The following is a 12,674-nucleotide window of genomic DNA, read 5'->3' as shown; positions in this document are numbered from 1 at the left end:
GAGGGAAGGCATGGCCAGGAGCTGTGGGTGGTCCCGGCAGAGGCCCCAGTGTGGCCTGGCCTGGGGCTAAGGGGGGCTGTGGGGCCCCAATGCCCAGATCTGGGCACCAGCAGGAGCAGGCGGGTGACTCCAGCACTGCCACAGAGCTGCAGCTGCTGTCACTGTCCCCATGTCCCTGCCCTGCAAGGCCAGGGTGATGCTGCTGCCACGTTCCTGGAGAACCCACCGAAGGAATGACCACACTGTGCCCAGGAAGTCCCACGGGAAGGGGAAGAACTCACCTCCTTCTGACTTACATACAGATAGAAAGTCTTCCCTTCGAATTTCATCTTGGTCACCTCGTTCCTGGAGGGACAAGGACAGGCAGGTGGGAGCTGTGCAGAGCCCGCCGCAGCCCGGAGCCCACTCAGCCCAGCCAGCTCCTGGCACCGTGCCAGTCAGAGCCGGTGGTGGGAATGGCAGCAGGGCAGCTTCCAGACCCTGTTTTCCATCCCAGGAGGTGCCACAGGGTGGTGAGAGCAGCCCTGGCTCAGAGACCCGTAGCTGGAATGGGGGACAACCTGGGGTGAAGCTGAGGGTCAGCAGGGCCTTGTCCCATGGACACCAGCCGGTGGCAATGCCAGCTGCCAGGGACACACCGGCCAAAACTGGACATCCTGCAGTGACCCAGGAACAGCTGAGAAAGGCTCACAGTGGCTGGGGGGATTTGGGATGTGGCTGACATGGGGACAATGAAGTTTAATGAGGACAAATATAGATAATAATGACCCTGGGGCAGCAGAGCTCTGGGTGCACTGAGCACTGTCCAGTGCCCACATACCCGGACACCCCTTGGACACCCTGGGGGTACCCATGGAGCGACGGGAGCCACGGTGGGAACTCACCACTTGATGAAGTGAACTCTCTTGTTTCCCTGCAGAACGACGAAGCCGAAGGGAGTGAAGGCCAGGAACGCCGCGTTCCCGGACACGTCCTGCAAGGCAACAGCGAGGGCTCGTGCAGCTGCTGCCCCTCAGCACAGCTGGGACAGCTCCTGCCCCCTCAGCCCCAGGCCTGGGGCACCGCACCACCCTGTGTGCCAGTGCTGCCTGCAGGACATTGCAGTTATCTGTTGTCATCTATACTAAATGTCATATTGACACATATAGAATTTATGTTATTAATATAATATCATGTTTATTTATATAGTATATATTGTAGCTATACTACTCCATGTAACTAGATATAGTTATTATATAGAGATACACTATTTATTTAGTATATATAATTATTATAATATATATAGTTAAATATGGTTATTTATTATATTATCATAGAATATCCTGAGTCGGAAAGGACCCACAAGGATCACTGACGTCCGAGTCCTAAATATATATATATTATATATAGCAATTAACCCAGAACAAGATAACCCCCAGCTGTACTTCCCTCCCTCGGAGCCCTGCCCAGCCGGTGCCCTGGGTGGCACTGAGCCAGTCCAAACCCACTAATTAGGGTCAGCACTTTAACCCAATCCCAAGGACTCGGCTTGGTGACCGCACTGTGCACAGGGAAAACCAGGGACAGGCTGAATTGTAAAAGCGTACATCAGCTGTGGGTCAGCACTAATGGCTGGATTAATCCTGGGGGTTTTTTGGCCAGCAGATACCCAGAGGGCTTTTAAGGGATGCTTGGAGCAAAAGTCCATCTCAGCTGTCAAGGCTGAAAGGCCAAAGGCAGAGAGTGCTGACCCTCAACCCAACACCTGCACGCTGCAATGGGGGAAGCTGAAACTCATCCCCCCAGGGACGCCACAGCCCCGGCTGGCACAGGAGGGACATTCCTCTGTATCTGTACACAAACCAGCCACAGCTCAGGCCAGAGGCTGCCCAAAGTGCTTTGGCTCTTTCCCAAATCTGGGAAAACCTCCAGGAAAGGAAGCAGAGTCTTGGAAGAAGGATGTATTCTTCTGGGGGTGCAGAGGCTTGGGAAGGGCCAGGGGTGCTAAATGGGGCACAGAACCCTATGTGGGCTCAAAAAAATGTGTGGATGTGGCACTCAGGGACATGGTTAGTGGTGACTTTGGCAGTGCTGGGGAATGGTTGGACCCGAGGGTTTTCGAGGGCTTTTCCAACCCAAACCATTCCATGGTTCTCCTTGGCCAGGCCAGAAGTTCTGTCCATCACGTGAAACAGAGAAACAGAGGGATCCCTGCTATTCTCACACACACAAACACACACATTCCTACAGGGATTTACATATAAAACAAGTACCAAGGACAGCCCAGGACTCAGGTAAGCCCTGCTTAAGAAAGGAAGATCTTTCTCTGTGTTTGTTTTTTGGGGAGAAAACGACTATGAGAGTACCATGAAAACTTCAGACAGGATTGAGTCAAGGTACACTGAGCTGAGGATGGCTGGTGAGAGGAAACAACCCCTCATCCAAACTTTGCTACAATCCACTGGAGAAGAGAGAACAGAATCAGCTTCATTTAACTTTGGTTTCCAGATCCTTTAAGCATATTAACAGCAGCTCTTGATGAATTAGGCACAATTCTGCTGATAGGCCTACAAGTGTGTATGTTTGTCCTAAGCTGTTATAAGAACATTAATCAGTGTAACTCAAATATGTTCAAAAGGCTCTTGGAGTAAAAGGAAGGCAATTACCTGACTCTAGCAGCAAAGGTCACAAACGGGTGGCTGCTGGCAAGACCACTGGTTTAGAGGAAATTCAGAGCAAAGCAACCTCTTGGCTACTCAGAAATTGCCCATAAATGGGGAACCCCCCCAATTTACTGCAACTGTGTGTTTATGTGGCACAGTTCAGGGAAAAGCCCCAGGGAACCCCAGCACAGGCACTGCCTGAGAGGAGAATTTTCTGTCTGCTTTGTATCCCACATCCATCTGCATGTGATGGGATTACCAGGGACCAGAGAGCCACACGCAGTGACATCCTCAGTCAATAAAGAGCATTTCCAACAGCAAACTGGATTATGGGCTGGGCAGGGCAGAGGGGTGGACTGTCCCAGACAGATTAATGTCTGGTGGCTCCTCAGCCACGTCAGTGACCTTGTTCTTGCCTCCAAAGCCCTGCTTCTGCAGGAGAGGATCGACCACCCTGTCACTGCACTGAAAACGCTTTCCTACGGCTTCCCTGATACCCCTGGAAGGGTTTCAGAGTACTCACCCTCCCCACTCCCCTCCATGCACTCACACTGGCCAGGGATGGGCCAAGGCTGGACAAGGCTAATGGCCTCAGCATATCCCCCTGACCACAGCCCCAGGGCCACTGGCAGGTGACAAATGCACTTGGGACAGTCCCTGGTGGATCATCGCTGGCTGCAGAGAGGAATCCAACCCCAGCAACAGCCTAAGGAATTGGTTTAGCAACTGTTTTACCTTGCACGGGTGTGGGTCAACCCCGTAGGTCTCCAGAGTCTGGGCTTTCCTGAGAAAATTCAGCTCTGAAGTAGCTGGTGTCTGCCCACTGCAGGAGGGAAAAACCGGGAAAAAAAGAATATCCCATGGAAGACAGGAAGGTGAAAGGCAGCTACAGTGATTCTATTAATGATGAAGCATCAGCCACAGCACGTTCCCATTAGATTTTTATGGGATCAGCAGGAGCCCAGCACTGAAGCCTAGCCCATCCTCTCCTGCCAGCTACATCCACAGGAGCCCCACTGAACTGGCAGCACTAGGAAGGGTCAAAAGGCATCTGCCAAATTTAGGGATGAATTCCCTACTTGCAGCACATGCATTTCATCGGGGGGAAAGGGGAGTTTGGCGTCATTAGGCAGCAGCCCCCAGCACTGAAGGACAGAGCTCTGATGGGTTTTTGGGAAGTTAAACCCACTTCCCTCCCTGGGCACCCTTAGTCCCTTCAGGACACAGCTCCAGAGACACCGGGATAATGGGGATTGCTGATGGTCTCTACACCTCATGTCCCTGGAGAGGGGGGAGGCAGGAGGGGGTTTATGAGGGTGTTGGTCCCCATCCAAAGATCTTCTGGGCTGTGCCGGCTGAGGCAGCAGAAGGGTCCCAGCTGGACCTGACACGAGGGGTGAGGACTCAGCCCATGGTCTGAGTGAAAATCCCAAAGAGGGACAAAAGTGCTCTGAGCATTACCAACCCCCGCAGCTCCCATACCTCAGCTCCGACTTGTGGATCTCCGCAATTTTCCTCTCCAGCTTCTCTGAGTGTTTGGGGAAGAACTGGAACTTGGAGCTGTAGCCTTCTGGGTGCTTCCCTGGGTCGTAGTCCCCAATCTCAGCTGGGGGAGACAGATCCAGTTGGGAAGAGCAGCACAACCAGAGCACAGCATGCATCCCCATCCCGGCAGCACCTAGACAGGGGTCAGCACACCCTGGGAATCTGCTCTGACCCCACTGTGCTTCCCACTGGGAGGGATCATTTATCGGGCATTAACTGCATCCAATTAACTTTGCTGCTTGTGTGGCAATCACCTGGCAGCAGATGGTCACTGTCCCAAATTTATTAATTCCTCAAGCTGCAGGAGCAGGCAGGAGAACGGGCAGGAGGGCAGGGACTGGATGAGCCCAGGAGCTGCTCTTGGGGACACCGTGCCCCCAGCACTGGTGTGGCCTCGCAGGTGAGAGTGCAGCACCCATCCTCACTCTCCCCCAGCCCAGCCCAGCACTGGTGGGTGCCTTCGGTGTTGCAGGTGCAGTGACCTGCTGTAAGTGCAACAACGGAAGCAGTGCTCAGCAGGAAAAGCAAATTTCTCCTGTCACAAAGCATTACCCTGCAGGATGTAGGCAGCCAGCAATGCGGCATCCGACGTCTTGCACAGGAGCCGCCCGTGGTACAGATCCCTTTTGATCTGCAGGAAGACCAAGTACCTGGGGACAGGAGGAGAGTCCGTTTATTAAGTGCAATTTAAATTACCCAAACAGCAATTTAGACATGGAATATCTGCCACCAGACACTTGCTCTGACATCTCTCTCCCAGCAGCCCATTTACCAAACATGACACTTGCTGGGCTGATCCTGGCAAGGACTGGGGCTCAGATCCACACATCCAGCCCCTTTCCAGCCCATGGTGTTCCAGGTACACTGTGCCTGCGCTGGGGCCAGCACATGACTCGAGGGCTGGTGGAGATTTCCATCAACCTGGATATCCATTGTGTTTCTTCACACAACTGCAAACCCCAGCCCAGCCGAGGTGCCCGATGCTCTGAAGGGGGTCTCATGATCTAGAGCCCACCAGTGCCTGCTGCATTTTCCCTGGATGTTCAGCTTCCCCATAACGTGATTTTCTCCTTCCCAAACTTTCTGTGTCCTTCCAGGTCTTGGCGTATGCACCCACTTCCCTCCTCCGTGCTCGCCATGACCACCCCTGCATCACCCAGGGCGAGCTGCGTCCTGTGCTCCCCATACCTGTCTCTGTGCCCAGTGAAAAGACAAACTATGTTGGAAAAATTACATATTCCAATAAACTTAAACCTAAGTAACATTTTGGGCTGAGTCATGTGGCATTTGGGAAAACCTTTAGCTGGTAAAACATAAGTCACAGAGTGAAGGAGCAAAATGGAGTGCTCAGAAATTAATTTAAATACCAGACTTGCACTCTGCAGTCCTCGGTCATGCCTCATTGCTCAAATCTGAGTTTATGATGAGGTAAACCATTAATTTTCACAGATAAAATACATTAAAGAGAAATCCTGGTATTAAAGTGGACTCAGTCCAGGGAAAAGTGAATTTTAAGCCTGGGTTCCAGCTGCAGCTGCAGGCACACCTCAAAGGGCAGCAAGCAGGGGCAGCTCACCTGCGTGGGGACCTCAACCTGGACCTGTGGGGGGTGAAAGAAGGCAGTTAGATAAGGTTTTGGGAGGAAATTCTTCTCTATATTCCACCCCCTGTCATGGGCAGAGACACACTAGACCAGGTTGCTCCAGTGCCAGGGCCTCACCACCCTCACAGAGGAGAATTTCTTCCCCATATCCCATCTCACCCTGCCCTCTGGCAGTGGGAAGCCATTCCCCCTTGGCCTGTCACTGCAGACTCTTGCCTAAGTCCCTCTCCAGATCTCGTGGAAAGGGCCCCTTTAGGCCCTGGAGGGGGCTCTCAGATGTCCCTGTACAGAAGGCGCCAGCTCAGAACCCCTCAGTGGAGGCTCCAGCCCAGCTGCCCTGGGCAGACCTGACCCGGGGGCCAGGGCTCTTGGAAATCCACAACCACGGCTCATTTTCCAAAGCTGCTGCAATTGCTCTGTGCGGACTCCTCATGTCCTTCCTCCTGGCAGGAAGAGCAGCATGAAGAGCCCCTAAAGATAGAAACTCGGGAGAGGCGCTGTCAGGTTCTGAGCGCAGTTCCTCACCCAGCGCTCCCAGAGCGTCCGTGCTCCTTACGTCAGAGGGACATGGCTGGCTGCTTCCAGGGAATGTCAAGAGACCTGGAGATGCTCAAACCCTTCCCGACAGACCGAGCGCAATAAGGACGCCCTGCACGAGGGACGTGCTCGGGCACTGCACCAATGGCTGATTCTGAAGTGGAGGAGTCTGAGCAGCAGCGGTTGTGTTATGGAGCTGGTGCCATGCTCGGAGTGCTCTGCCCTGGAATGTGGGTTTGGAACCGACTAAACCCAAAGACCAAGCCAGGGGCTTTAATCATAGAACCCAGGAATGGTTCAGGCAGGAAAGGACCTCATATCCCATCCAGTGCCACCTCCTGCCACAGCAGGGACACCTTCCACTATCCCAGGCTGCTCCAAGCCCCATCCAGCCTGGCCTTGGACACTTCCAGGGATCCAGGGGCAGCCACAGCTCCTCTGGGCAACCCGTGCCAGGGCCTCAGCACCCTCAGCCTGTGCTCCCCAAGTATGGTGGCTCCAGGTGCTGACTCAGCACAGGTGGGGATTCCTGTGCTGTTTCCCCACAGCAGGAACAATCCCCAAAGCATCCTGGCTGGTTGGGAAATCCCAATGGCTGTTGCTCTTTCCTGACTGCAAAACAAGCTTGTCTGTGTACTCCTGCCTCGGCCAAGCCCCTGCTGCCGGGGCCAGCCAGTCCCCCCCCGCAGTGCCCATCCTCACCTGGTGATCTCCTCCTTCAGTGCTGCGGGGTCCGTGGGGTAAAACTTGACACGGAAGCACATGGTGAAGGGAGGCTGGGCTGCGGAGAGCGGGGACGCTGTGTCACCAAAGGCCTGGGCTTGTCCCCGTCATCCCTGAACCACCCCGCTTGAGTCAGGTCCTACTCGGGGTCTCACTTGTCTGCCCTGTGCCCCCCAAACTGCCCTTGGTAAAGAGGGGGCAGACAGGCATGGACACACTCCTCACTGCAGTGGCCATGGCAAGGGCAGATGTCCCTGATAAAGCTGTGGGGAAGTGCCAGTGGCTCTATCTACCCGCCACCCAAACCACTTCCTGCTCCCAAATCTCACCCCCATCATCCTGTCCAGGTCTCCATAGAGGCTGGTGCCCTGTGCCCCTGTGCTGGCTGCAGCTGCCGTGGGGCTGGTGGGGGATAATCCTGCTCTTAACCCACCAGCACAGCTTTTGGGGGAACCTGTTCCTGGGAGAGGGGCTGGGAATTGTCCCCAGAGGGGACAGGCTGGAGGAAATGGGAATACATCTAAGATGGAAGGAGCACAGTCTGCCCAGACCACCTGCAACACTCACCCCGCATCTGCTTCACAACTGACTTGGTAAACTCCAGCCAATGCTGAAAGGAAAAAGAAGGTAATTAAAGCCTGACAGCCATGACTTGATAAGGTGGGGAGGATGAGGAAGAGGAGGGCTCTGCTCTGGGTGAGAAAAGCCACCTGTGTGTCAGTGAGTGCCCCTGGAAGGGAGCTGGGGTGAGCAGGAGGCTCAGACCGGTCCCATCCACAGTGAGGGAGCAGCTCCATGCCCAGCTTCTGCTTCAGCATCAGCTGCTCCCTGTTACAGCCGTGGCAGAAGAGCCCTGGGAGCAGGAATTGGTTGTTCTGTGGCTTATATTGATCAGTGGGGAGCACAACACGAGGCTGTTATCAATAGCTGTGCCCGGGAGCCCGCAGTGATTCTTACTCACAGCCTCAGGGCTCTAATGGCAAGGAGGGACTGAACAGACACTGGGCAGAGCTCGTTCTGCACCAGCCCTGTTTAACCCCAGGGAAGTGGCAGGACTCACTCACACAGCCTTGGCGTGGGAATCCATCCTGATGGGACCGTGGGTCTGTGCCCCATCCCCTGGCCCTGCTGCAGCTGCGCGGGATCAGCAGGACACGGATCCGTGCGGGAGCTGGGTCAGGCCAAGTCCTGCCTGGCTCTGGCTCCTGCACTCCCGCTCGTCTCACTCCCCATTGCCCGAGGCAACACTCAAGCGTTTGGATCCTTGCACAGAGCTGTCAAATGGCCTAATCTCGGTGTTAAAACGCGAATCTATGCTAGATAGTCCTGCACACCCGGGACCTCGCTCCACAACAGCATCACGTTCTCTCACTCTGCGATGTCCGGGATGCTTCAGCCCTGCGCAGGGTCCCGAGAGCCGGGAGAGCCCCTCTGGTGCACACATCCCGACCAACGCCGGGGACGCAGGGAGCCGGGACACCGGGGCTGCTGCTGCCAGAGCCTGGGTGGATCCCAGACCCCTCCCTGGCGGGGTCCCAGCGTGCTCATTGCCTGTCCCCTGGGCAAAGGAACGACCCCGTCGGAGCACCCAGAGCCCCCTGGCCCAGCAGCAGGGCGGGGCAGAGCTGCTGGGGAAGAGCCCCTCGCCACTGCCTAAACGTGATTTTATTCCAGATCTCTGCCTCATATTCTGTTTTTCAGCTGCAAGGACAAGCCTGACCCCCGCTCCCCCAGCCCGGGCAGGAGGGGCTCTCTCTCACCCTTTGCTTGTCGGGATCCACAAACCGGATGCCGAAGTAATCCTTCTCCAGCAGGTTCAGGTGGTGGCAGAGAAGGTCAAACAGGTACTGGCCCTTGGCATCTCTCTGCAGGACAAAGAGACTCAGTGACAGCACAGGAGGGGGCTGGTGGGGCAGAGCTTGGGGGATGTGTGTGTGAGGGGCCTGGAGCTTGAGAAGTGACACCGAGGACAGTACAAGCCCCAAACACCTCCCTGCGTGACATTTTCAGCTCAGGAACCATCTCTCATCCCACCTGAGGGGCAGTTGAATCAGTTACGCCCCATAAGAAGGGATGAAAACCTCCAGGCCTACGTGGGAATGCCCCGATACCTCCCCGGGGAGAAGTTTCACACCTGAGCCAGCTGTGTAAGGGAGGACATCGATAAAAAACCATTATCCCCCCTGCAGGATCTGCTTCTTATCGGCCTCTTTCCTTATCTGTCTCCAAACCCAGCTTGTTGCTAAACAAAGGTCAGTTTATGCGGCCAATCCCCCGGCGGTGGGCGCTCGTCCCCTCTGCCCCTGGGCTGCTCTTATGCAAACATTCGGCCACCGCAGCCCCAAAAACTCTCCTCTTCCTCCCCTTCGACTGGGGGTTGCAAAGCCCCTGATGCTTTGCAAATGGCCCATCGTTTGAGTCATCAACGCTTAGCATTTCAGTTCTCCCACAGCCAGAATGCCCATGTGATTCGCACCGCCGGCAGCCCCGGATCTTTGAGGAGCTGCTGCGCTTGGCAGGATCGGGTTCCTGCTGCACTTCGCGCATCTCCGCGGATCAAAGGCTGCTCGTGACACCCGCGCTGCCTCCTTCCTTCCCACAAACACCGTGAATACATTGCTTCCTGACAAATACATGGAACACATGCGTTATCTGATCAAATAAGTGCATTACCTGATCAAACAGTCTCTCTGCATACACAGACTGCAGAGGGGGATCCCCACGGGACGGCATTAACCCGTTCCTGGGGCTTTGTGCCGCATGAGAAATGTGTTTGTGTTGTAAATAAAGAGGGTTTCACACCGGCAGCGATGCTGCCGCTGACACGCCGTGCCCTCGGGGCCCGGGCTGGCAGCACCAAGGGCGTGCGGTGCGGAGACCCGGCCGCACCGGGGCTGTGCCGGTCCCGGGTGCAAACCCTGCCCGGGGACAGCCCGTCCTGCTCGCCCGGCTCGGCAGCGGCACCGGGAGAGGGAGCAACCGCACAGAGAAGTCAGGGAGGGCCCTGGCTCTCTCCTGGAGAAGCCCGAGCTCGCAGCCTGGCGCCTGGCCCGTGCCGAAGTAAATCTCAGAAACTGAGTGTGGAAAAGCCTTCCAAGACCATCGAGTCCAACCATCCCCCAGCACTGCCAAGGACACCACTAATCCATGTCCCCAAGTGCCACATCCACAAGGCTTTAAATCCCTCCAGGGATGGGGACTCCACCCCCGCCCCGGGCAGCTGTGCCAGGGCTGGACAGCCCTTTCTGCGAAAGAAGTTTTCCCAATATCCAACCTGACGCTCCTCTGGCACAGCTTGAGGCCGTTTCCTCTCATCCTGTCCCTTGTTCCCTGGGAGCAGAGCCCGACCCCCTCGGGGGTCCCTCCTCCTGTCAGGAGTTGGAGACAGTGAAAAGGGGTCCCCTGAGCCTCCTTTTCTCCAGACTCTTGCCCAGCTCCGTCGCTCTTCTTTAGACACAGTGCAGCACCTCCACGTCTTTCTTGGAGCAAGCACTGGGGTGTTGGAGCTGCTGCTAAACCTCGGCAGAGCAGCCCCACTCCTGCCCGCAGCGCTTGCAGCTGCTGGCCCGGCCCTGCAGAGGATCCGCAGAGCTCGGCTGAGCACGCTCTTCCCCAGCCTAGCGCCCGGTTTTCCAGGAGCTCTCCTCGGTGCGGAAGCGGAGCTCGAGGCTGCTGTCTGGGCAGAGGGGAGGGCGCCGGCAGCGGGGGAGCTCTGCAGCCGCGGCACCGCCGGAGAGGGGCCGGGGCTGTGCGGGCAGCGCTCCTGACAAGCGCTGGGAGAGCCGGGACCGTCAACAACCAGAGCTCCCCGCAGGCCACAGTATGGATTTAGGTGCTGAACTTGGAAAGCCGCGGCCTGCATCGTGCTTTATTAATGGCAAACGGTGCTCTGTGAGCAGCATCCATCACCGTCCCCAGCACTGTCCGGCCCGGGCACAGGGGCACAGCGACACCTGAACCCAGACCCCTTTTCCTGAGCCAGAACAAGTTACTTTCCTTTGGAACAGATGGACAAACTCGGAGCCCTGCTCACCTGTCAGGCACGGGATCACTTTCCCAGCCCAGCTGTTACCTGCCCTGGGAAGGCTGGACCCCTTCCCTCACAGAAAACAGTAATACATGCTGGGTTTGTTCTCGTCCCCCACAAAAAGTTACTCTGCAGGCTGAACTAAAGGGACATTTGGCACAGACACGGAGGTTAAAACAACTAACGACAGAAAATGCATAAACAAGACATACTCCTAAATCATTCCCAGCTAGAGCTGAAGGACTATCAGACCCACCCGAAGCCACTGCTGCAGGACGGCAGGGGTGGATTCCACACCCCCCCCCCCCAGTATCCTGTCCCTCCACACCTCTCAGAGCAAATTTCACAGGGATGTGCTTGAGGCTCCGCTCCCTTGCTCTGCCCCAAACCAGCACGGAGCCTGCAGAATGCTTTCCTCTGCAATTTTCACAGAGGAATTGCAGGGAAGGACAAACCAGACACCCTCTAGTGCCTGGAATCTGGTGAAAGTGTGAAACCACGGATGGCATTACAGGGAAAATGCTCCCTCTTTGATCTCTCTAACTTGAATTAAACATATTCTAAATTAATCATTAGCAGAATGTCTTTCAGGAAATTATCTGAACTGCCTTTACAAATCACGACTTAAAAGAGCTCCCATTGCATAACACCAGCTTAAATATTCCATGTTTGGATCTTTGTATGTTCTTATAAAATGAGACTCCTGTCTGTCTGAAGGTTTTTGAGGTCAGCCTTCTGGGGTGCCCAGGCTGATGGGGAGACCACGGGCACATGCTGAGATGCCTCGTGCCAGGCTAGCACCGAGGGCTTGCTCCGAATGCCAACACCTGCCAAGGACTTTCAGTATCTGAAGGTGCCTACAAGAAGCCAGGGAGGAACTCTTCATCAGGAACCGTAGTGACAGAGAAGGGGGAATGTCTTCCCACTGCCAGAGGGCAGGGTTAGATGGGATATGGGGAAGGAATTGTTCCCTGTGAGGGTGGGGAGGCCCTGGCACAGGGTGCCCAGAGAAGCTGTGGCTGCTCCATCCCTGGAAGTGTCCCAGGCCAGGCTGGGCAGGGCTTGGAGCAGGCTGGGATAGTGGAAGGTGTCCCTGCCCTGGCAGGGGGTGGAATGGGAGGAGATTTAAGGTCCTTTTCCACCCAAACCAGTCTGGGATTCAGTGATTCTGACTTAGAACTTACAAGCCCTTGAGGAAGTGCAGCCAAGCCAAGCACCATGCCAGACACATCTGGCTGCCGTAGGGTGCTGTGTCACTGCTATTAATCACAGTGGAGCAGGATATGGAGCGTTCCAGGGGCAGGCTGGGCTGCAGGGGACAGCTGGGATCACCGGTGACTCCTGACACACCGCCCCGAATGTTCTGGTTCACAGCACCCCTGATTCCCCGCTCCAGCGGGAGCTGAGTGAGGCTGTGCCGCCGCCGGAGGAGCTGCATCGTGGCACAGGCGGCTGCAAAGCTGCAGAGCTGTGCTCTCAACTCCAACACCCTGATGCACTGCAGGGCAGCACCCACAGGGCTGTGACCCCCAGCTCAGCTCCCGCGGCCCCCCTCACGCCCGACCTTGGCCAAGGGCACTGGGTTTGACTGGGAGCA

At 55.9% G+C, this 12,674-nt stretch overlaps 1 protein-coding gene across 2 annotated transcripts in view; it reads right to left on the bottom strand.

The window, feature by feature from the left end:
• FRMD5 (FERM domain containing 5) overlaps window positions 1-12,674 on the bottom strand; it is a 69,818-nt gene that overhangs the window by 8,153 nt on the left and 48,991 nt on the right. For both annotated transcript variants that reach the window (XM_048317269.1, XM_048317270.1), the window contains exons 2-9: window positions 8,811-8,915; window positions 7,618-7,660; window positions 7,030-7,108; window positions 4,740-4,837; window positions 4,125-4,248; window positions 3,378-3,465; window positions 885-973; window positions 282-345 (exon numbers count right to left, since the gene is read on the bottom strand). In XM_048317269.1, the coding sequence (XP_048173226.1) occupies window positions 282-345; window positions 885-973; window positions 3,378-3,465; window positions 4,125-4,248; window positions 4,740-4,837; window positions 7,030-7,108; window positions 7,618-7,660; window positions 8,811-8,915 (690 nt within the window). The remainder of the gene's footprint in view (window positions 1-281; window positions 346-884; window positions 974-3,377; window positions 3,466-4,124; window positions 4,249-4,739; window positions 4,838-7,029; window positions 7,109-7,617; window positions 7,661-8,810; window positions 8,916-12,674) is intronic.

The sequence above is a fragment of the Corvus hawaiiensis genome, chromosome 13 (genome assembly GCF_020740725.1).
Source record: "Corvus hawaiiensis isolate bCorHaw1 chromosome 13, bCorHaw1.pri.cur, whole genome shotgun sequence".
NCBI classification, from domain to species: Eukaryota; Metazoa; Chordata; class Aves; order Passeriformes; family Corvidae; genus Corvus; species Corvus hawaiiensis.
The sequence above is the reverse complement of the archived record's forward strand: the minus strand, read 5'-3'. Positions and strand labels throughout refer to the sequence as shown.